We start from the raw sequence: 25,562 nt of genomic DNA, 5'->3' as shown, positions 1-25,562 counted from the left end.
TGACTTGGCAATATTTGCCCACTCCTCTATGCAAAAACACTCCAAATCTGTCAGATCTCCTGTGTATAGCCCTCTTCAGATCACCCCACATATTTTCAACCTGATTCAGGTCTGGGCTCTGGCTGGGCCATTCCAAAACTTTAATCTGCTTCTGGTGAAGCCATTCCTTTATTGATTTGGATGTATGCTTTGGGTCATTGTCATGCTGAAAGATGAAGTTCCTCTTCACGTTCAGCTTTCTAGCAGAAGCCTGAAGGTTTTGTGCCTCTATTGACTGGTATTTGGAACTGTTAATAACTCCCTCTACCTTGACTAAGGCCCCTGTTCCAGCTGAAGAAAAACAGTCCCAAAGCATGATGCTGCCACCACCATGCTTCACAGTGGGTATGGTGTTCTTTTGGTGATGTGCTGTATTGTTTTTGTGCCAAACATCTTTTGGAATTATGGCGAAAAAGTTCAACCTTGGTTTTATCAGACCATAACACATTTTCCCACATGCTTTTGGGAGACCTCAGATGTGTTTTTGCAAAATTTAGCTGGGCTTGGGTATTCTTTCTTCCTAAAAATAGGCTTCCGTCTTGCCACTCTAACGGCTCCTGTGCACATGCGCGGGAGTGATGTCATCGCAGCTTCGCCGAATGCGTTCTTGCGTTCTGGCTCCTGTGTTAGGTAAGTGACACATAATGAACTACTATGCGATGCATAGTAGTCCATTATGCTTTACCTTTGCAGGGAATCAAAGAGGAAGTAAACTCATCAGGGTTTACTTCCTCTTTAACCACTTGCCTACTAGGCACAAACAAGCCCTTCCTGCCCAAGCCATTTTTTCAGCTTTCAGTGCTGTCGCACTTTGAATGACAATAGCACGGTCATGCTACACTGTACCCAAACAAATTTTTTATCATTTTCTTCACCCAAATAGAGCTTTCTTTTGGAGGTATTTAATCACTGCTGGGTTTTTTATTGTTTACAGTGGGCACTGATTGGCTGAACTGGTGGGCAATGATGAGGTGGCACTGATGAGGAGGCACTAATATGCCACACTTATGAGCACTGATAGGGGGCATTGATATGTGGCACTGATGGGCACTGTTAGGTGGCACTGATGGGCACTAATAGGCAGCACTGGTGGGCACTGATAGGAAGCACTGGTGGGCATGGATAGGCGGTACAGATGGGCACTGATGAGTGGCACTGATGGGTGACACTGATGGGCACTGATTTGCAGCACTTGTGAGCAGTGTGGGTACTGATTGCTGCCACTGGTGGCTCTGATCACTGGCATTGGTGGGCACTGTATGCTGGCATTGGTGGGCACTGCATTTTTACATTTTATATATTGTAATCAGGGCACTGATGGTCAGTGCCCTGATTACTTACCTAGCTGTCCCCTGTGAGGAGATGCCACTGATTGGCTCTCCTCTCCTCACACTCTGTCAGTGTGAGGCGAGGAGCGCTGATTACCTGCATCTCCGTGTTTACATGTGACCTGCTGTGATTGGACACAGCCAATCACATGGTTAAAGAGCCGTCGACACGGCTCTTTACACAGATCTGGGTCGTACCGTGTCCTAGCAACATGTGCGGCCATGATTGCCGCACTCATATGACGGTGGCCCAGAACAAGAGCTGCACCGCCCCGCCGTTATTTGATGGTGGGCGGGCAGCAAGCAGTTAATTTTACTGTAGGCCTCTTGGCAGCCTCCCTGACCAGTCTTTTTCTCATCTTTTCATCAATTCCAGAGGGTCGTCCAGTTCTTGGTATTGTTACTGTTGTGCCATATTTTCTCCACTTGATGATGACTGTCTTCACTGTGTTCCATGGTATATCTAATACCTTGGAAATTCCTTTGTATCCTTCTCCTGACTGATACATTTTAACAATGAGATTCCTCTGATGCTTTGGAAATTCTCTGTGGACTATGGCTTTTGCTGTAGGATGCGACTAACAAAATGTCAGGAAAGACCTACTAGAACAGTTTAACTTTATTTGGGCTTAACCAGAGGCACTTTAAGTGGTGGCAGGAGTCTACTGACTCTTATTTAACATGAGTTTTAATGTGATTGCTTAATTCTGAATACCGCTTCAACCCCACTTATACAACGACATTATTTTATTTTATTTTTACTTCCCCTCACCCTAAAATATTTCAGTTTGTTTTTCAATTGAGTTGTACAGTTTATAGGTCACAATAAAGGTGGAAAAGGTTGAACTTGACATTTTAACAGGGGTGTGATACACCCACTGTATAGCCATTAAAGAGACAATTACTATCGCTCTCCTAAATTTAAAGCCAGCAGAACTCTCCCACAATCAATTCAGACTACTGACCCAACTCACCACTGTGGCCAAACAGACTATTGCTAAAGCATGGAAATCACAGTCATTGGTTGTGGCTGAAGCAAAGCACAGAATGAATAAGGCCCTTATTTTTGTTAAAATGACCACCATGGAAAATTGTAGTTTTTTTAAAGAAATTTAAGAAACTATGGATCCCTTGGATAAAACATTATATTCCCCCAGACTTTGACAAGTCTTTACTTATGCCTTGGTAGTATAATCCACATACTTAAGCAGGCCTTCTCCCCTACTCCTTTAGCATTCTCTACTTTTTTATCTTTAACTGCTGAATTAGTGGAGGCCCCTATTGGGAGCCGCCCTGCCGCGCCATAGAACCCCCACCCCTTTTTATCCCACTTGCTCCATTTCCCCCTTTTCTTTCTACTCTATTATTACACCAGTGCCTACCTCAAAATGATTGTTGACCCCAATGAGATATCAAACGGGGGACCCTGTGTTCACATATAAAACGGTTGGACTCAGGGCAAAAGGCTATTCGTAACTGATCATTACCTACAATGTATGTATGTTATGACCTCTTGCTGACATTACACAAAGCAGGGATTCTCTTGTACTCATTATACCCCTACCCCGGAGGTCAAACCCCTGCTTTGTAACTGAACTTTCCTGGGAGGAGTCAGAGGAGACCCCTCCTGTTCACAGCATGTTCCCCATTCCATTCACAGAGCCTCTTCCCTCTCTTTGTCCTACAGAATCATCTGCCACCATCTAACCATTTCTAGTACAACTCTTGTTACCAACCGAACATGTATAATTCATGTATCCAATTGTATCATTTCTGTTTTTTTCTCATTGCACACTGTGCGCCTGGTGTCTATTCCACGAATCTTCAATAAAATATTCAAACATTAAAAAAGGCAATTCTTAAAATGTTCATTTATATGACATAGCCATAGACTTCAAATTTACATTGATACAGTGTTATACAAAAAAATTCTCTATTTCAGCCATATGAGGACATATGCACAGCATGTAGCCTCAGTGGTATCCACATGATCACTTCTTCAGGAGTATGTGAAAAAAATGTGTTCTAATGTTGCATCTCAGAAGGGGAGGGCTAGCTCAACACATTTCACAGCTTGCAAATGCCACTTCTTCAGGAGATAAACAGAGGTAGATTTGTATACGTTTATGGAAAAGAGAAACAACTGTAATATTATATGCACAGGCTGTTCTACACAGACACCAACACACACAGGTGGCACAACAAGTCTGATCTTTCCCCCCTGGCATATACAGTAGCATCTATATGAGTCAGCGATCCGCTCCAAAACAAACAAGGATGGATCTCAAAGATATGACATAGATGTCCCATGTCCACTAGAGAAGTCACGATTGGGTTCACAGCCTTAATCCTTCTCCTAATAGAGTGTAAATATGTCTATGGCTGCATGCAATGAAGGTCAGATCATCCAACTGCTGGAGATGTGATCAGGTAATCCAGCTAAAGGCAAAATGGGGTGAGCACTGCTCCAGATGCTGTTCTGTGAGATCTTCAGCTGCCAAAAAAATCCTGGGTGCCTGCCTGGGTCCACAAACCTCATATGCAGTTATAAAAGAAACAGATATCGGCACTTCCAGAGAATAAAAACAGCTCCTTTTAGTATGCAAAAATAGAAATGAGAGACATGCCACACACACTCAACCAACGAAGGGTCAGTAAACCCGTTTCACACTCCTGTGCTTAATCCTTGCTAATTGCCCAGAGTGTGTATGCGTACTTTTCGCTCCCCAGTTGCATGTGAAACCAACTGAACACAAATTCAAGGACGATCTGTTCAACGTGACTACAGAGCCCAGCAAACACGAACAACACTAATCCATGCCATATAAAACAATATACATATATAAAAGAGAAAATGAACAAAATAAAAAGAAAATAAAGAACATTTTAAAAAGTGTGTGTGTATATATATCTATCTATCTATCTATCTATCTATCTATCTATCTATCTATATATATATATATATATATATATATATATATATACATGGGAATACATACATGTGATATAAATTTTGAATATAGCTAAAGTATCAATGTCACACAATAAAAGGCCATATACAGAAAGCAGGACCCTAATGCCCCATACACACGATTCGGAAATTCCGCCATTAAAAGTCTGATGAGAGCTTTTGGTCAAAAAATGCGATCATGTGTATGCTCCATCAGACTTTCCGCCAGCAAAAGATTGAGAGCATTGTCTCAATTTTTCGGTTCGGAAAAAGTTCCTATCCGAAAATGCGTTTGTGTGTATCCAATTCCGATGTGCAAAAACTCACGCATGCTCAGATTCAAGTATCAGATGGAAGTGATCGGTCTGGTAAAACATAGCACATTTGTTGTGCTGAATTTTTTTTTTAAATAGTTGAATGCAGTGCATTCTCTTCTTCTTTAGAATGCTAGAAGAATGAAGTTGTTTTGCTGCTCATATTCACACAAGTTTACCCAACAACGTTATTATCTTGTATTTTTAAAGCTCAAGGAGGTTGGTTGGTGTCCCTTTTTAATTTGACATTGTATTTTTGAAATGTACCTGTCTACTCACAAAAACAAACTGCCCTATTTGAAGAAAAACAGATAGGCAAAAAAAAATCCCCATTCATTATGGCTGATAACAAAATAAAGAAGGCAACACTGGAGAAACTGCTGGAATTTGCTAAGCCTTTCTACCCCAGGGCACACATCAACTATTTGGAAAATAAAATTGGTAGCTTGAGAAGTCCATATAATGGGGAGCACAATCTGGTCTAGGACTCCCAGAGATCATGAACAGCAGCAGATGACATATATGTCCCCAGGCAGTGGTACTACCAAAGCCTGCATCTTCCGTCAGACCAGACTGAACCTAGGCCATCACTTTCTTGTCTTCCTTGCAGCCTTCCCTGCAGCCTTCCTTGGAGGCTGTGGCTCTGGAGGTGGACTTGTGGCAGGAGGAGTAGGATGGGCGAGCACACATAAGTGCATGTTATCACTTATTCGGCCACTCAACCCCTTCTGAATGGCCTTAAAAACAAATTTCTCACACCTGAGGCTACAGGGCCCTGCCACTTCCTGGCTGACACCCCTGCTTCCTCCTATCTGACACTTACCCCCGCCTCCTCCTGGCTGCCACTTACTCCTGCCTCCTCCTGGCTGCCACATTCCAGAGCCTCATCCTGGCTGAGGTCTTCCTGTGTATGAAAAAGGGACATACTTTTAGTTTTTGGTTCATCAATCACACCCAAATGTCAGCTCATGACTGTTGCAAATTGAATGTTAATAAATAGAAAATACTATCATTCTGACCCCAGCATTTTTCATTCTTGTCACACTCATTTTTGTGCCCTACTCTTAATTGATATGTCAAACACTTTTTGTTAAATCATTAAATTGTTAGCAAGAATAACATCTAGTTGACAATAATTTTTGGACAATAAATATGTGAAAAAATACTATACCTGGCTCCAGCTGGGCTCCTCAACTTCTTCCAGGATGGAAGACCCATGTTGGTCCTCGGAAGCCCCAGCTGGGGTTGAGGGAAGGGAGGATTGAAGTGTAGAAAGTGATTCCCTGGCTTCCATCTGGTCTTCCAGAAACTGCATCCTGCTGTAGGACCACAGACTGAGTACATACACATCCTCTGCTGCAGCTCCTAGTCTCATGGAAACCTGGACCTTATTAAGCTCCTTCCTATATGTTCTTCTCAAGCTACCAATTTTCCTATCCACAAACATTATGTCTGCATCGGGGACCTGCATCTTCACATATTCCAGCAGTTTCTTCATCGATGCCTTCCTAGCTGGTTTATTTCGATATAAAGGGTTTTTAACCTCCCACAAATTTTGCATATCCCTGTATTTGTCTATGAAGTGGCCCATGAATTCAGGGTCTTTGAATTGTTTCATATTTTCTACAAGACAAAACACAAGACAAAAACACTAAATATCAGGCTAAACTCTCCAAATCTTATCCCAATATAGGTCTCAATCTAGAATCAGTATAGGCCACTGATGTACCAAAGGTAAGATGTTACTTACGTTAGAATGTTTGTCCTCCTTCCTCAGCACACCGATCGTACGTATGTCACATGCGTCTTAACTTTATATACACAGCGCATGCGTGAAACTCCTCCCACGTCGCCTGCCCCTGACGTTCTTTCTCGAAGATTCCCCGCCCCGTCTCTTTTGTCGCAGTGGGAGAGGAACATGTTGGAGACACAGGAGGTGATCACTACTACTAGCAGTAACGAGGAGGAAAGCCCAGAGGCCAAAACGTCCCGATCCCAGAGGAGGTTTAAGGCCCCCAATATGTCCTTTGATGAGATGGTAGAGATGGTCCACATATTGAAGAGGGCCGACTGATAGGAAGAATGGACCATACCCCAATCTGCGAAAGGCCAAAATCATGACAAAAGTTGTGAAGAGTCTGTGGTGGAAATTTGGAATGCGACGATCCAAGGAGTAATTAGGGAAACACTGGTCAGACCTACAATTAAGGGACCAGGATCAGTACAGAAGGATAAAGACAGTGCTTCAAAAAAGTAAGCACTTGTTGTGTGTTCCAATTATGATTATTAACTGGCATGCTGCTCCGTGTGCTTTTCTTTACTGTTGTACAGTTTAAAATGGCTATTTTCATGTTCGTGGGCACAGTAATCGTTCATAGGAAACATTGTTCGTTTACCAACTAAATACAATGTATTTAGCTAGAAGGGTTAACTACATTTGGTCATGCTAATTTGTATTAAAAGAAGTTTAGGACATTGTTGTCTAGATGTCTTTGAAACGAGAATGAATTGCAAACTTGATTGTAATGTAAGGAGAGGACACAGCAGCTGTTTACACATCTGGACTCAGGAGCACTAGTGTGGGACACCAGAGCACATTTTTTAGGGTGACCCACACAGGTGCTCCAGTGGATATTTGGGGTGTCCCCATGTGTGAAACGTGTCCAAATAATTCCAGCTTGGTTAAGGGAATTAATCATGTATTCAACTTGGAACTCTGCCCAAACAGACAATTGTACCCCACTTCCAAGCAATGTTTCCCATTCATATTTCTGGCCACAAATATCTGTGTGCTAAGTATACCTTTTGTTTAATTCTCATAGGGGAGAAAAGACTAGGTCCATCAGAGGACACCAGCAACACCACACCTCAGGATGAAGGAGAGCAGAGGTACAACAGGATGTGGAGGAAGGAGAGGTGGAAGAAGTGCTCAAATTTGGCACCACAATAGGTCAGTGTCAGACACCACAGATTGAGGTAATAAATGTATGCCTCATATTTATAATACATGGTGTGCATTTTTATTTTAGGTGATGTGCAGGTTGTGGAACCAAAATCGAGTCATTTCACCAGTGACAGTGCACAACAGCTTATCCAGGAAATAATGTCTTGTAGTCGGGATTTGGACCTTATCAAAGAAAAAACCAAGGAGATTGAACAAAGACTAAAGAACATGATTTATGTACTAGGGAGAATATAAATCCTAAAAATATTCCAACATTTTTTTGTTTTTTTGAATAATTTTATCTAAAGTTTTAATACAATTTAAAAGCCAAATTTGGAAGATGCACACAGTGTGTCAACATATGCTATCTGCCATCAGGAGATTTCAATGTACGCATTTTGTGGGTGCAACCCCTTCCTCCCAACTCTGGTAGATGAGAGGAAGTGGTTGCATCCCCAAAACACATCCATTGATCCCCCATAATGGAAGATAGCACATGTTGACATTAGTCAAAATGGGGACTTTCTGATCCCATACCTAACAATTTGTGTGCATTTTCTAAATTTGGCTTTTACAGGGGTGACTTCACCCCATCTAATGAAGGCAAGATCAAGACCTTTTTCACACTATAATGTCTGATATGACCTTCTTTTTTGAAATGTTGAACTTTGCAAGTTCCAGAGTTGTGTATGATATGTTTGGAAACATGCCTGTTTCTGTATTTTTTTTAAAAATTTCAAGGTTAAAACTTTGAAAAAAAAAAAAAAGATGTGTTTTTTTTTTTTTTTTTTTTTTTACTACCAAATGTTTTATAACGCAGATGTGCATGGAGTAAAAGGCTTTCTACTCAACAATGTGTGGCTTCTTCTTCCAATGCTCAAATACCCTTTTTGTATTAAGGTGTTTACAGTGACAATGAGTGTTATTTTAATAATGTTAAACCACTTGGCACTACAAGTGCACTAGGGGGACCTAGGAGACAGATAAAAGAAACACAAGAAGTAAATCCAAATCAAGATTTTACCATATTTTTGTTATTTTTTTTGATAATATTTACAAATTAGCTATATATATATATATATATATATATATATATATATATATATATATATATATATAATATGCATATATTTACACTTTTTTTTTTTTTAATTAAACATTTTGGTTTATATTCATGTTTATTATTTCTTTCATTTTCTTTAGTATTTCTATGAATATGTATATACTTTTAATATTTTCTTTATATCTTGTGCATCTTTTTATATGTATATTGTTTTATATGGCATGGTTTAGTGCTATATGTTTGCTGGGCTCTGTAGTCGCATTGGACAAATTGTCTGCCTTGAATTTATGTTCAATTGGGGAGCTATAAGAAGGCATATACACTCTGGGCAATTAGCAAGGATTAAGCACAGGAATGTGAAATGCGTCTGCTGACCCTCTGTGAGTTGAATGCGTGTGGCATGTCTCTCATTTCTATTTTTGCATAATAAAAGGAGCTGTTTTTATTTTCTGGAAGTGTTACTATCTCTTTATTTTCTACAGGTCATCCAGCTGCTGGAGATGTGCAGGGGTTTTGATCATGGCTCCTCTAGTGGACGTGAGACATGTGCATCATATCTTAGCGTGCTACCCTTGTCTGCTTTGGAGTGGACCTACAATATGACCCCTTCAAATACTTCTGTATCTGCTAGGGGAAGGATCAGACTGGTTGCATTATCTGTGTGTTGGTGTCTGTGGGGAACAGCCCATGCACATTTCATTACATTTGTTTCTCTTTTCAAACCCATTGAGTCCAGCATTCCTCATTTGTTTTAATAAGCATTTATTACAATTGTGTAAATGTTTACAGTTAACAGCTCAGAGGTGGAACATAATAATGTTAATCAAGAGCAGGAAGTCCAACTAGACGTGTACCAGTGGATAAATGTCCCCAATATACACAACACGATTTGTATTTGAGATGCAGCATTGGAATGATTTTTTTTCACATACTCTTGAAGTAGTGAACATACGTAGTGTGGGTACCACTAGGGTTACATGCTGTACATAAGAAAAAGCCTAAATGCAGGATTCATAGTATCACACTGCATCAATGTAATTGTGATGTCTGTGGTTATATTCTATAGATGATCATAAATATATATAAGGATATTGTCACGTCTACCCCAACGCATGTGGTCAGACACTATAGCTGGCTTCTGGGTGCTTCGCCTATAGTAGCCCCCTTTCCCATGAGGCAAGCAAGCCTACTAGTACTCAGTTGCCCCAAGATTATACACAATGCTATAGTGCCTGGCCACCACGACAGGGCAGATGCTAACTGAACAAAGCAAATAGATAGTAGTTACCGGTTAACAGACAGATATAATGGTTCTATGACAATCCGGGTAAAAAAGGCAGGCTGAGTTCAAGGAATAGTCCAATAATCCGGTCCAAAGTTATACACAGGGAAATCCAAACTAGCAAAGCTGGGCAGTCAGACATGGAGCTTGATCAGAAACAACGCACATATCACAAGCACTCAAATGAGGTTTGAGCTGGCTTATAACAGGCTTGGATTCCACCCAGAGACTGATCACATTAATCAGCCTGCAAGTGGACAGACAGACAAGGAGAGTGCCATAGCCAAACCCCGGATGCTGGAATGAAGAACAAGAGCACCAAGTGATCCTGACATTACCCCCCCTCTCTGAAGAGTGGCCCCCGAACCCTTAAAGACAAGCTGGACATGCAGCACAGGGCCATCAGACTGGGCAGAGGTCAGTGGATCTGTAGGGTCAGGTTGTTTAGCAGGTGACGTATCACAGGAGTCAAGCTGGATAGCTTAAACACAAGCAGAATGCAGAGAGCCCTGAAAAAAAGATTGAAAGCCCCACCTGGCCAAATGAGGCAGTCTATCCGAAGGATGGATTGAACTTCTTAGCCCCTATACACACCGTCGGATTTTGTCCCTCGGATCTTGTCCGAAACTGTTGCATACACACGGTCGGACTAAAGCTTTGGACGGACTGTTTGTGCATCCGTGTGTGGTCAAGTCCGTTCAATCGAAAGTAGGACGGACTGTCCGTCGGATTGTATGACGGACTAAGTAGGCCATACAGTCCGCCCGTGTGTACGCGGCTTAAGTTGTCGAAAAATCCGATCATTCAGAACGTGATGACGTAATTTCGTTACGATGGGACTATGTTCAGGCTAGTAGCCAATAGCTTTGATGTAGGAATTTGATCTGAGCATGCGTGGCACTTGGTCCAATCAAAATTCTCTACACATGATCGGAGTATGTCTGATCGAACCAGTTGGTCAGAAAATATTTCCAACAAGTTGGAAAATTTGGTCCGACGGATATTCCGATGGAATCAGTCCGATGCATACCACACACAGTCGGATTATCCGACAACACGTCCGATAGGACACATTCCGACGGATTCTCCGACCGTGTGTACAAGGGCTTAGACAGGTTTGAAGGGATGTAGTAGAAGTAGGGTGAGGCCAGGTTACAGAAAGTCCTGAATAAGAAAAAGCAGGAGATCATGCGTCCTGGGACTCTGTGTTAGACACGGAAATAGATTAATCTAGCTGGGACCGGATTCACTAGTTTATACACAAATTCAAGGCAGACAATCTGTTGAATGTGAACACGCAGGAAAATGGATATAAACTGAAAACTTGATGGTATAAAAGACCAGAGCTACTTCACAAGATTTTCCCTCCTGTGCCAGATGTTTGTTGGAGATGTGGCAAAGAAAATTGGCACTTTTCTCCACATTTGGTGGGCATTCAGCCATATTGGAGTAAAGTACATGAAGTGACGACGGCCATCTCTTCACTCCCATTTGAGTTTTCACCAGCACAGTACCTTCTCCATCTCTCTAAAATACCCAAAAAGTGATATTATACATTGGTAGCTATACATAGGATTAGGGATGAGCGCGATGGTCCAGTCAAACGTAAGTTCGACTCGAACATCGGGTGTTCGCCTGTTCACCAAATAGCGAACAATTTGGGGTGTTTGTGGCAAATTCGAAAGCCGTGGAACACCCTTTAAAAGTCTATGGGAGAAATCAACAGTGCTAATTTTAAAGGCTTATATGCATGGTATTGTCATAAAAAGTGTTTGGGGACCTGGGTCCTTCCCCAGCTTACATATATTAATGCAAAAAAAAGTTTAAAATTTTTTTTTTTGGGAGCAGTGATTATCATATGTAGGGATGAGCCGAACACCCCCCGATTTGGTTTGCAGCAGAACATACGAACAATCAAAAAATTTGTTCGAACACGCAAATACACTATTTAAAGTCTATGGGACACGGACATGAATAATCAGACATGAATAATCGGACATGAATAATCGGACATGAATACTCGGACATGAATAATCGGACGTGAATAATCGGACATGAATAATCGGACGTGAATAATCAAAAGTGCTAATTTTGCTTATAGCAAGCTATTGTCATAAAAAGTGTTTGGGGACCTGGGTCCTGCCCAGGGGACATGTATCATATATCAAAAAGTTTTTAAAATGTCAGTTTTTTTCAGGAGAAGTGATTTTAATAATGCTTAAAATGAAACAATAAAAGTGAAATATTCCTTTAAATTTTGTTTACAACAGTCCCTGCACAAAATGACATTTCTAAAGGAAAAAAAGCTGTAATGAATTGTCGGTCCCAGCAATACACATAAAAGTCATTGAAAAAAACGGCATGGGATTCCCCCACAGTCCATTACCAGGCCCTTTGGGTCTGGTATGAATATTAACCACTTTCAGACCGGACCATTTTGCTGGCTTAAGACCAGACCACTTTTTGCAATTTGGCACTGCGTGGCTTTAACTGACAATTGCACGGTCGTGCGACGTGGCTCCCAAACAAAATTGACGTCCATTTTTTCCCACAAATAGAGCTTTCTTTTGGTGGTATTTGATCACCCCTGCGGTTTTTATTTTTTGCGCTATAAACAAAAAAATAGAGTCAATTTTGAAAAAAACACATTTTTTACTTTTTGCTTTAATAAATATCCTTTTATTATCCTATGTTTTTTTCCTCAGTTTAAGCCGATACGTATTCCTCTACATATTTTTGGTAAAAAAAATAGCAATAAGAGATTATTGATTGGTTTGCGCAAAATTTATAGCGTTTACAAAATAGGGGATAGTTTTATGGCATTTTTATTATTATTATTATTATTTTTTTTTTACCAGTAATGGCGGCAATCAGCAATTTTTATTGGGACTGCGACATTATGGCGGACACATCGGACATTTTTGGGACCATTTTCATTTAAACAGCAATCAGTGCTATACAAATGCACTGATTCCTGTGTAAATGACACTGGCAGTGAAGGGGTTAACCAGGAGGTGTTAGTGTAGGGGTTAAGTGTGTCCTAGGGGCGTGTTACTAACTGTGGTGGGCGTGGCTGTGTGTTAGTGAATACTGATCTCTGCTCCAATCACAGGGAGCAGATATCAGTGTCACTTGTTGCTAGGCAGAACGGGGAGTTGCTGTTTACTTCCGCATCTCCCCATTCAGCCTCCCTGTGAGACGACCGTGGGTATCCCCGAGGCGATCGAGTCCGTGGGACCCACGACCGGACTCATGGGGGTCCCGACCGGCACACGCACCTGTAGGCAAATTTGCCTGTCCCTGCCATTCTGCTGACATACATCGTTGTGTGCCGGTTGGGAAGCGGTTAAGGGGAACCCTGAACCAAAATTTAAAAAAAAAATTGTGTGGGGGTCCCCCCAAATTCCAGTGGGGGGGAGTCAGGTGCCCAGTGGCAAAAATCAGGACAGTATTGTTCAGCGGTGCGTTTATTCTGAAGTAATGACCTAAGGTTAGCTTCAGCTGAATGGGCGCGGTAAGGATCATCATACAGTAAATCAAAGGCCCTGAAAAAGCTTCAACTGACCCTCTGGCTGAGTCATCTGCGGGGAGACTAAACGCCCAAGATTGGGGATCCTCCTGCAACCATGTAATAATCTGTTCAGCACGCTGTGCTTAACAAGCAGAGGAGTGTGGCTTAAAGGGATTGTAAAGTAATTTTTATTTTATTTTTTAATAACAAACATGTTATACTTACCTCCACTGTGCAGTTCGTTTTGCACAGAGTGGCCCCGAACCTGCTCTTCTAGGGTCCCTCGGCGGCTGTCTCTGCTTCTTCCCATAGGTACTTCTCACATTCATGCGAGCTCCCTTGCATGGTGAGAAGCACCTCCGGGCGCGCTCCTGTGATACAGCCAGCGGCTATAGCCTGTATTTGGACCCTAAAATCATTGGTGTTACACTCTTGTTTCCTTTAACCTCAAGGTCTTAAAGTGGATGTAAACCCGAATTATTATTATTTTTTTTTTTTATGTCATAATGTAGAGTATAAGAATTCCTCTTATTGTTCCTCTTATAAATTCCTTTTACTGTTCAGTGAGATAAACAGAGAAAAACTTTATCAAATACTGCCCCTTGCTGTGATTGGCAGGTGATTTACATATCATTATGCACTAGCCTAAGAGACATGCATTATTTTTTAATTCCCTCCCACTCCTTTCTTCTGATGCTCTGCAAGGATTGGCTGTTCCACACCTCAGCATGATTTGACATGCTGAAGTCACGTGGGGACTTTTCTGGGTTTTGACTGGATGTTAGTGATCATAGCAGAAGTTCAGTGTAAGAAATACACAGGAGAAAATTCATGTTGATAAGGGGAGTGTAGAGGTAGGCGGGGAGTCTACTGACATCATGACTCCACCCACTGAGCCCTGGAAAACAGACCCACCCACAAAATCTGCAGTTTTTTGGGTCTCATAGCAGACAGATGGGAGACATTTGACAGATAAGTATACATGCAGGAGGCATGTATATCCTTCTAGATAACCAATATTGCAGTAGTTTAGAAAGGATGAGAGTGAGTTTACATCCACTTTAAAGGTAACCTATGGTGAGAGAAACACCTTTTCATTGCTGACTACTCATTCTCAAAAATGCTAAAAGACTGGCTTTCATGTAGATTGTTTGGTTTCAGGTTTCTGTAATGCAATGCTCATGAATTCAGAGTGACTAAAAGCTAGAAATAGCCTGTCAACTAGAGGAAGAGGTCAGCAATAGCAGCTTACATATGCATTTCAGCTGCACTGCTTGCATGAGCAGATGTCTGATTGTGTTTATGTATATTTACATCAAAAATCATTTCCCTACATCTTTCTCTATGCCAAATTGTTTTAATCCCTATATAAAAAAAATATCACTCATTGCCATTTATGTAACCTCTTCCCATGTGACAGTCTCAGAATCGAGTCCAAATGTGAAAATGGAGGGTGGGAGTTTGATCCTGCAAAACTTGAAGACTAATGACACAGCAGTTGTTCAGTGTGAAGCACGCAACAAACATGGGCGCATCCTTGAAAATGCCTATGTTTATGTTGTAGGTAAGTCCATCTATTCACTGTATATGCTACTAATACTGACACTGAATGTATTGGTTATCTGTTGAGCTTATCAATCTACCTATTATTCCTGATCAATCTCACCTACACATATCTCAATGTCACTCCTTGTTTGGATTATGCAGCATTCAAAACCCTGATATTATGTGCTAACTTTTGGAATAGATTTGAATGACAGTATGCGAGACCACAATCTTCCACCTATACGTTAACTATATCAGTCTAAGTTGATCTAGCCTATACTTTCCCTCAAAAAGTGTAATAAAAAGAATGTGGGTCTTATATTGTTGTTTGTTTTGTTTTTCCAATAAAGAGCTGGCTCCAGAAATCCTGACACCAGACAAAATGACATACAGTGCAGTAGAGAACACAGAAGTCTTCTTGCATTGTAAATTTTTTGGCTCTCCAGTTCCCATCACCCACTGGTAAGAAAGTCTCTTGTAATCAGATGTAATACTTAATAGAAAGTTGCACTTATAAAAATAAAAACCTAATAGCCCCTTAACCTTTTCCACACTGAGCATATTCCATTTTACATAGCTCACATCCACAAGTGAGACAGTAGGAGCCACAGCCTAAATGTTGTCTACTGTTGAGTCTAGGTGGCTGAGTCTTATTTCTATAGGCTTTAAAGGAAACATCATCTACCTGCAGGCTATGAAGAAAAGTCAAAGATGTGCCTCGGCGCCAGCCAGCCTTGGATCCTACAATGGATGGCCGGCTGATCTGAGATATGTACAAGGATATATGCTTAGTATAGAGATAATGAGGGATAGCAGTAAGGTTAATGGTTATTAAATGTTTAGTTATCCTTTTAAACAACTGGGATGAAAAAAACAAAAACAAAATGCAAGCAGAGGATTTGTATGACAAATTTTACTTTGTCACATTAGATCAGCTTTGATTCCCTTTGGAGATCTATTGCTATGCAGATGACTACTGTCTCTGAGACAGGAAGTGAGGGTAGTCTCCTTCATAGGGAAAGCAGCACAAACAATCTGATAGTTATAACACTTTCTGTCAAAAAGGTGTTTTTATTCATGTATGTTTGTTTTAGAGATTTCACCATACTTCCTACCTCTTTGACCACCATTGTGCACAAGAAGTGAAAGGAAAATCTTACAGGGACACAAACAGCAAAAAAAAACTGAAAGAAAGATAAAGTGGATGTAAACCCTCTCCTATACCCAGTTAAGTGAACAGCCTCTGATGATGCACAAAGATTAAACAAATCTTCCTACAAAAGATTTACATGTATATCTGTTGTCTTCAGTTTTCTCCTATTCTTAAGAAAGTGAACATTGAGTTAGAATTTTTACTTCTGCATTCAGCAGTGGGAGGGGAGTCCTGGCATACACTATGTGGCAGCTGATTGGAGGAAAGGTGCACAACACCACCCCCCTCCCCCCATGTGACAGAGGAAGGAAGAAAGATGCAGAGCTGTGCGGTCAATAGATCAGCTCTCTGCTAATCTATGTATAGCACCATCCCTGACACAAATTTCCAGCTGCTTTTATCTCCCATGTCGGAGAACTTGTCAGACATTATCATGATAGCTGATAACAGAGCAATGAAGCAGCATAAATACACAGGACTTAGGGTTTTGGGAAGAGATAAGTAAATACTACAGATATATGTGCTCAGGTCAGATTTCATGAATGGGGTTTACATCCACTTTAAAGTTGAAGGTTAGGTATGCATATTTTTGCATAGTTACATAAGGCCAGCATGGACCAATATAAGTACACATGTGCCTTATGTGTGGGATTTCCGTGGAAGTGAAAAATCACTGCAGTAGTCACCGCTACTGCAGTGATTGTCACTAGTTTATGGGCCCCATGCTAATCGACTGCCCTGCTGTTTAGTGAACACAAGAGTTCACTTACTTGCTCTGTGGTGCCATTCAGAGAACACTTTGCTAAATTAATGAACATTTTTGATTGGACAAGGTGGAGATAACATCACTGCCCTGCCTCCCTACTTTGTCCAATCAAAGAACACTTTGCGTTCATTGAGAGGATGCAAAGTGTTCCATGATTGGTGCCCACTCAGAGCAAGTGACCTCCATTGCTCACAAAGCAGAAGGCTGGTCACCCGGCATGGAGCCCTGAAGCTAACAGTGTTCACTGTAGTGAGGGATTCCTCAGGGATCCCACAGGTATGGCACATGAATACTTACATTGGTCCTAGTTGGACCAATGTAACTATGCAAAAATATGCATACCTAAACTTCAAGAACAACAGTGTTCTTTCTAGAGTTCCTTCTTCAGCTATGTATCTGTTGTATCAATATAAGTGATGATATATATTTTAGGATTTTATGTATATGAAATATGTAAATTATCAGTCCCACAATGGACATCTTGTTTAAATCTTTCACTGTACTGACTTGTTCAGAAGAGTGAGAAAATTTCTGTTGGCATCTTTTATACATGCTGTTATGGTTTATACCTGCCTGCACATCCAAACTGACATTTACCATATTTATCGGCGCATAACACGCACAGGTGTATAAAACCCACATTCATTTTAGGAGGGAAGTTTCAGGAAAAAAACTTAAATTTTAAATAAGGCAGCTAAAATTTAAGTATTGGCGTATAACACGCACATGCTATTTGCACCCGATTTTCATGGTGAAAAAGTGAGTGTTATACGCCAATAAATACAGTAATTACAACAGGCTATATTTATGTCATATTGTAATATATGTTTATTGTACAGTTAAAACAGGCACTTAACATAAGGTCTGTGAAAATTCAAGAAAAAAAATGTTCACGTGGTCCCCATGTCTCTTACAGTCAAGCTTGTGCCAAAGATTATCAAAATATTGGGAGGTGTGTTTGGACACTTCTCAGTATGGCACAACTGTAGAGGAGAGCACAGTGTGGCAGAAAAAGTCAAGTATATTAAATGTGAATGTGAATTATTCACATAAATAATTTTCTTAATGATACAGTAGAGGACACAGGTAACTTATTCATACACCAGTGGTTGTTAGCTTGTATTGAATCCGAAGGAGCTGGTCAAGTTGAACTACATATCAATGTGAGTCAAATGAACTATATAACAGATTCAGGCAACGAGGTTACTCCCACAAAAATATTAAATATGCACACAGACGAGCCTCCTCAACTGAACGTAGGGACCTACTTGTCCCTAAACAGATACAAGAGTCCCATTCCCAAATTACAATATCCCAATCTTCCCCTGTATGCATCAGTACTGGTTATGGGGTCCAATGGGGGGAAGTTCGATCAATTCTGACCACACATTGGTCCATTTGGACAAGGTCTGACCTCTCTAATATTGTGGCCCCAAAACCTCTATTGGTCTCCAGGAGAACCAGGAACCTCAAATACAATCTGGTACATTCTGAGTTTACACACACTCCATCCAAGAATTGGCTGATGGAAATGACTCGCTCTAAAGGTATGTTTCCATGTGGTCATTGCCACATTTGTCACTATGTTGAGTGTACAGATACATTTACTGATATGGATGGTGAAAAGAATCTACCAGATTAAAAAGTTTATTAACTGTGGCACAGAAAAAGTCTTATACATCTTGGAATGTGCTTGTCAAAAGCTTTATGTGGGCAAAACGAAGCGACAGCTGTGTACACGTATAGGAGTTGCTTTAACTGCCAATTGCACGGTCGTGCAGCGTTGCACCCAAACAAAATTGCCATCTTTTTTTCCCCCACAAATAGAGCTTTCTTTTGGTGGTATTTGATAACCTCTGCGGTTTTTATTTTTTGCACTATAAACAAAAAAAGTGTGACAATTTTGCAAAAAATCTATATTTTTTACTTTTTGCTATAATAAATATCCCCACAAAATATATAAAAAAAAACACATTTCTTTCTCAGTTTAGGCTGATATGTATTCTTCTACATATTTTTGGTAAAATAAAATCACAATAAGCATATATTGATTGGTTTGCTAAGTTATCGCTTCCTCAAAATAGGGGATATATTTATGGCATTGTTATTATAATTTTTTTTCTTTTTATTAGTAATGGCAGCAATCTGCAATTCTTATCTTGACTGCGACGTTACGGCGGACACATAGGACACTTTTGACACTATTTTGGGACCATTGTCATTTACAGCGATCAGTGCTCTAAAAATGTACTGATTAATGTGTAAATCAAACTGGCAGGAAAGGGGTTAAACACTAGGGGGCGATCAAGGGGTTAAGTGTGTCCTAGGGAGGTCTTCAAACTGTGGGGTAGATGGGCTACCACTGACATGACAGCGATCACTGCTTTCGATGACAGGGAGCAGTAGATCCCTGTCATGTCACTAGGCAGAACAGGGAAATGCCTTGTTTACAAAGGCATCCCCCTGTTCTGCTGCTCTGTGACATCATAGCAGGACCCACGGGCACAGTCATGTAGTACGCGGCGGTTGCGCACACCCCGCCGGTGGTGTGCACCCCCACAATGCCGCGTCTTAAAGGGGACGAACAGGTATGCCCATTTGCGCAGCCGTGCTATTGTGCCGACGTATATTGTTGTGCACTGGTCGACAAGCAGTTAAAATGATGACTTTAATAGGAAAAGATTTAAAAAACTTACATGATAGAAGATGCATGTTTGTCAAAGTAAAGTGCAGTCCTGGCATTCCACATGGCTCTTCCGGTCCCACCACTTTTATGGATAGCTGGAAAGAATTAGGCAGCTAGCTGGAATGGATTACAGTGTTTCTCCAGGAGTAAGAAACCAGGAAGCTCCACACTCACCAGCATGGCCCATGGAACAGGAAGCGATCTCACTGGCATCTGATTGGACCAAGGCAGGACTGGAATCGTCAGTCAGGGCTTCAGTGGTGAAGGCTACGCGCTCGAAGCTGGCTGCTCCTTCTATTGGCCTGCTGCCCTCTAGAGGTCCCATACTGGTACCACTAAATTTCATCATATCAGTCCTATTTCCTAAAACAATATATACAGGCTGAGGTATCATCATAGCCTATTCAATCTTTTTATATACACAATGGAGAGCATGTGAGTGTAGCCATGGAACTAGAACAACCAGCAGACCAGTTAGTAAACAACTTAGGAAAAAATTAATTATGTGAACAGTCTCCGATTGGCTAAAAAAAAGTATTTTAAACTGATACACATGTAAATATTTAAAACATAATTTATTTCTCTATGTATAGAAGCCTATTGAAGATGTTAATGATGTATGAAGTACCAGGCAAGTAAAATAGAAAAAAAGGGGGTTAGTATGCATGTAAACTTGAAGAGATGGGGGAGGGTGAACAGGTTGTAGTGTAAAGAATTAATAATAATAATGAATGGTAATGATAAAACTGGTGCTGTGTTCCCCCTAATTGGTATACAAGGGATGTATATATGTGTGTGTGTGTGTGTCCCCTCATGGTGTGGATACTAAGTGGGGTGCACCTAATGATGGATCATGCAATATGTATACATGCCTGTAAAAAACAATATATTTACTATACGCTCCCAACCAGTAGAGCAGAGACAGGGGTAAGGGAAAAGGAGGAAGAGGTGGAGGGGTGGGGGCAAGAAACAAACCAGAAATGGGCGTGTGATCTGTTATAACAAGGTGTATGAGTCTAACTCGTCATTTAGTCCCCCTGGCAAAAGGGAATTGAGGGAATATATTCAGAAAGTCTCCTGCTGGCAGAGTCGTTTGAAACACTCCACAGCAGGCAAACCTCTGGAGATGGCCTTTATGATCCACGCCTTCAGGGCTTATGATGTTCAGTCAAAAAATGTCTGTGCTCATCACATCCCCATTCGATGAACCGCCTGTCCATTGGCGAAGGGGACGGATGGTTCTGCCAACATATAGGAGGCCACAAGGACAGGTCAGACAGTATACTACATGCTCACTGGATCAATTGTGAAACTCTTTTTATAGGGTAAGTTTTTCCTTTTGTAGAGAAGCTTTTTTGTCCATGCTGGACAAATTTACATATCATGCATAATATTTTCTTGCATTGAAACATGCCCACTAGTGGGATCAGGGGAGTGTGGGATATGGCTTGGGTTTGCAAATCTTACTTGGTGCAATTTGGCTCTTGATATTTTTGGCCTTGCGGTAGGAATCATTGGGTTTGGATGTTAGGGTGGAACCCAGAAAAGGATCTTCCAGCAGGATAGGCCAATTCTTGATGAAGATTTTTTTTTCCATTTGTTTGTAGCGGTCATGGAACTGGGTGGTAAACCTTGTTGGCGGGGGCCCTTCTGGCATGTTGGGGTTTCAGTTTAGCCTGATATTGATGGAAAGCTTTATCTACGAGCGGGGAGGGTTTCCCTTGTCAAGAATTTTTTGGGTTAAGAGTAGGTCTTGGGTCTGGTGATCTTCATCTCTGGTACAATTGTGTCTGATCCTGTGGAACTGGCTCTTGGAGATATTGTTCTTCACCACTGCAGCCCTGATTGACAAGATTCCAGCCCTGCCTTGGTCCAATCAGATGCTGGTGACATCACATCCTGTTCCATGGTCTATGCTCGCCATCTTCTATCATCTTGTGCTTGTTTTTAATCTTATCCTATTAAAGTCATCATTTTAATACTACACTCAGGTTAGCGCCTCCCCCTCCCTGTTTTTTCCTTACATGTCTTGCAAAGTTCTGGATACACTCTGAAGGATAGCTGCCTTCCTTTTTAAACCCTTAATACCTCTTTCTTTTCCAACCACCCAACCTATAGATACATCACCATCCAGCTATTACAGCCACAGACTATACCCCTAAGGATTACTCCATTTGGAGCGCCAGATAAACACTGACTATACTGATAATTGAACTCTGTGCCCTCTTTCTGTACTGCACCACTGAAAAAATACTTGTCATTTTTTTTTTTTTTTCTATTTTACCTCATTTTATATTATTTATTTTTTTCTATACACATGGAGCTCATCTCTTTTACTCTTTATTCCCCACCCAATTCTTCACCCACAACCCCCTCTCCCCCAGGGTCCACTCCAAACCATGTGCACCACATTCTGCAAACTAGAGGAATGCATCTCCTCCGCCAACCAACAATGGTGGGTCTGCTTCTTTCTGGATGAATACTTCCTCCACAAGATCACACCCAGAGGGCTCCGAATCCTGAAACAATGTTCATTCTTAGAACCTGGTTTAATAAGAGAGTGGGAATATATATATATATATATATATATATCAGATTTCTGTACTGGTAAATGGATTAAGGTCATTATCCAAAAAGGAAATAGGACACCCTTACTCTCAAAATCACACACCTTCCAAGCATCTGGCTGAGAACTTTAAAGAGAGTCACCTTAAAAAAAAGATGACCTCATCGTCAACAAATTAGGAAAATTCATAAGAGATCTCAATGACTACAGCACAAAGTGTTTTGCTGGAAAAAATCCAAACACCCCCCCCCCCCCCCCCCCAACTACATCCCAACAGTTACTCAGTCAGTTCCAACCAGAACCTTTGTTGCCCATCCCACCCACTCCAGCACCTATCTCAGGACCCACAGTTCAGCCTCCATTGATATCTAATGCCTGTCCTCCTAAACTCACCCCAAACTGAAATGTCTTATAAAACCACGTAAGCACCCCCGCTCTACCCATCCAGCCACAGCTAGCCCCATACCAACCCTCTAACATTGCAAGTGGCATTCCCAGTTCAGCTACAACACCTGTGGCCAACCCAGACTCCAGCAACAAATCACCCTGCCCAAGCACCAGTGTCACCACCAGTGAAACTACCAAAATCAGATTTGAGACATCATGCAATTCATGGCCATTAACGGATCCTGAGGCCACCCATCCCTCCACTTCCTATCCAGATGATTTTTTATACCTATGCCCCCCATCCAGCATTTTGAAAAGGAAACACACAGGCGCAGAAGGATGGGGGGGCACAGAGGGAGACAACCCAAAAGAAAAAATCTTCCAAAAACCTGCCCTTCCCAGAAGATGGCAAAGAACCCCCACACCAAGATACCTCACTGTTAGATCTCAGTGATCTTTCTATCATCAATGACCTGGCAGAACTTTATGATGAGAGCCATTTCTCAAAATTGGATGGGCTCACTCAGCATTTCCCTACCCCCCCCCCCCCCCCACAAGTTCAATATACCCACTTCAAACCAAAATCAATATTCAACCCAGTACACAAAAGATGTGCCAAAACAACCCAAACTGCAAAAAGAATCCAACCTAGCCAAGGCTGAACGAACAGCACTAGACACTCTGGCCAACAATGAGGACATCATTATCAAAGCTGCAGACAAGGGTGGAGGCATTATAATTCAAAATAAAATGCATTACATAAAGGAATCACTGAGACTGATGTCAGAGACCAACACCTACTCTAAGTTAACTCAGGACCCTCTGCCCCGTTTCCCAAATTAAGCTACCACATTAGCCAATAAAGCCTTCCAGGAAGAAATTATTTCCAAACCATCCAAAGTTTTTACAAAACTCTGTACTTTTACCAACTGCCAAAAATACATAAAGACCTCAGCCCATTGTTGCCTCAATGGAAAGTGTCACCAGTGGCTTTTCCATGTATGTGGATTGCTTTTTACAACCTCTGGCACAGAATCTTCCACTATACAGAGACGGTATCTACTGGAAATGTTATCATTCTACTCCTGGGAACCCACATACATATGGGCATTCCTGGATGTCACCTCCCTTTACACATCCATTCCCCCTTGGCAGTAGAACACTTCCTATCCACCGATCCACTTATCAACTCACAACAAGCCCACTTCATATTTGAGGCAACAACTTTTTGCCTCAAGCATAATTACTTTGAATTTGAAGATCAGTTCTATCTACAAAACCAAGGCACTTCCATGGGGGCAAACTTCACCCCAAGATACGCAAATACAACAATGGGTTATTGGGAACTCCACCACGTCACACCCAACAATCCCTTTGCTGCTAAATTTTTTATGGGTGTTACATCGATGATGTAATAATCATCTGGGATGGCACCATGGAGAACCTCACTCAGTTTGTTTCCTATTTTAATCGCTTTCACCTTTGTAGTAGACCCCAACAAACTGGCCTTCTTGGATCTAGAACTTGATCACAGTGGCACACAGATAGATGCCACCAACTACATGAAACCCACTGCAGGAAACTCATACGTACACTACCAGAGTTGCCACCACCAAAGATGGAAGAACAATTTTCCCAAGAGCCAGTTCCACAGGATCAGATGCAATTGTACCAGAGATGAGGATTACCAGACCCAAGGCCAACTCTTAACCCAAAAATATCTGGACAAGGGATATCCCCTGCTCTTGTAGATGATGCTTTCCATCAGTATCAGGCAAAACTGACACCCAAACTCAACACGCCAGAAGGGCCCCAGCCAACAAGGTTTACCACCCAGTTCCTTGACAGCTACAAACAAATGGAAAAAAAATCTTCATCAAGAATTGGCCCATCCTGCTGGAAGATCCTTTTCTGGGTTCCACCCTGACATCCAAACTCAATGTTTCATACCGTGAGGCCAAAAATATCAAGAGCCTAATTGTGCCAAGTAAGATCCACAAACCCAAGTCAGATCTCACCACCCACACCCCCCTGATCCCACTAGTGGGCATGTTTAAAAAAAAAAAAAATATGCATGATGTGTAAATTTGTCCAGCATTGACAAAAAGGGCCATGCCCTCAAAAAGCTTGCCAGTATCCAATCACCTGAAGGTTTGGGCTTTTACCATGATGTATGAATAAGTTGCCTATGCCCTGTACAGTATTTCAAGATATGGAATTCAAAAGTCCTCTCTTTTATTCACCTGCAATGTGACTTTGACCTTGCTAGGAAAATCGAGTAGTCAATTCTCCAGCACAACCTCTCCCTTTTTGCATTTTCATTGCCCTCTCCTCTTCTGGGAGTACCCCCAAGCTAGCCTAGGTCCTGCACCCGCTCTTCTCTTCCTTTCATAACCCTTAATATACAGTATCTTCTGGGGGGAATCATAAAGGAATTTTGGTTGCCTAAACCAGAGAGCCTTTTACAGGTAAATAACATACATAACATACGTTAAATGCACAAATCTATAATTATAGTGTCTTTGTGATGGGGCAAGAACAAATGTGATCATTCTGGGTGTCTGGTTTTGGTCAACATTTAATTTGTGCATTAACATCCTCCCAGAATTGTTTTGTCTTAATTTTACATAAGATGCCTAAAGATGTTATACACATGCACAATCTAATTTCCAAATGATATTTCTAGCAGAAGAGGGACCTACACATATTATCACTGATTTAAATGGTGATATTTTATATCTGCCTACACTTCTACCTTTAATGTCTGTTTACAGGTATGATAAGGATATGAATTCTGTAGTGAGTAAGGACGGCTTTGAAATCCTTACAAATGGGAGTATGAAAATCTCAGATGTGCATATTGAAGATGAAGGAATGTACTATTGCACTGCAGCAAACAGCAAAGGCAACATGACCATCTCTGCATACGTAGATGTCAGAAGTAAGTTTTTACCAAAAATAGCCTATGATGCTTCAAGATTACATGAAAATGGATAACATTTTAGGAACTGTTTTTTCCAGGCAAACA

At 41.2% G+C, this 25,562-nt stretch overlaps 1 protein-coding gene across 6 annotated transcripts in view; it reads left to right on the top strand.

Annotated features, from left to right (window-relative positions):
- L1CAM (L1 cell adhesion molecule) overlaps positions 1 to 25,562 on the top strand; it is a 671,411-nt gene that overhangs the window by 336,692 nt on the left and 309,157 nt on the right. For all 6 annotated transcript variants that reach the window (XM_077478852.1, XM_077478851.1, XM_077478850.1 and 3 more), the window contains 3 exons: positions 14,852 to 14,995; positions 15,327 to 15,438; positions 25,309 to 25,475. In XM_077478852.1, coding sequence (XP_077334978.1) covers positions 14,852 to 14,995; positions 15,327 to 15,438; positions 25,309 to 25,475 — 423 coding nt within the window. The remainder of the gene's footprint in view (positions 1 to 14,851; positions 14,996 to 15,326; positions 15,439 to 25,308; positions 25,476 to 25,562) is intronic.

The sequence above is a fragment of the Lithobates pipiens genome, unplaced genomic scaffold (assembly GCF_037356315.1).
Source record: "Lithobates pipiens isolate NorthernLeopardFrog02 unplaced genomic scaffold, aLitPip1_a1.2 Scaffold_1, whole genome shotgun sequence".
In the NCBI taxonomy this organism is placed as follows: domain Eukaryota; kingdom Metazoa; phylum Chordata; class Amphibia; order Anura; family Ranidae; genus Lithobates; species Lithobates pipiens.
Note: the sequence above shows the minus strand (reverse complement) of the source record. Positions and strands in the feature narration are given on the sequence as shown.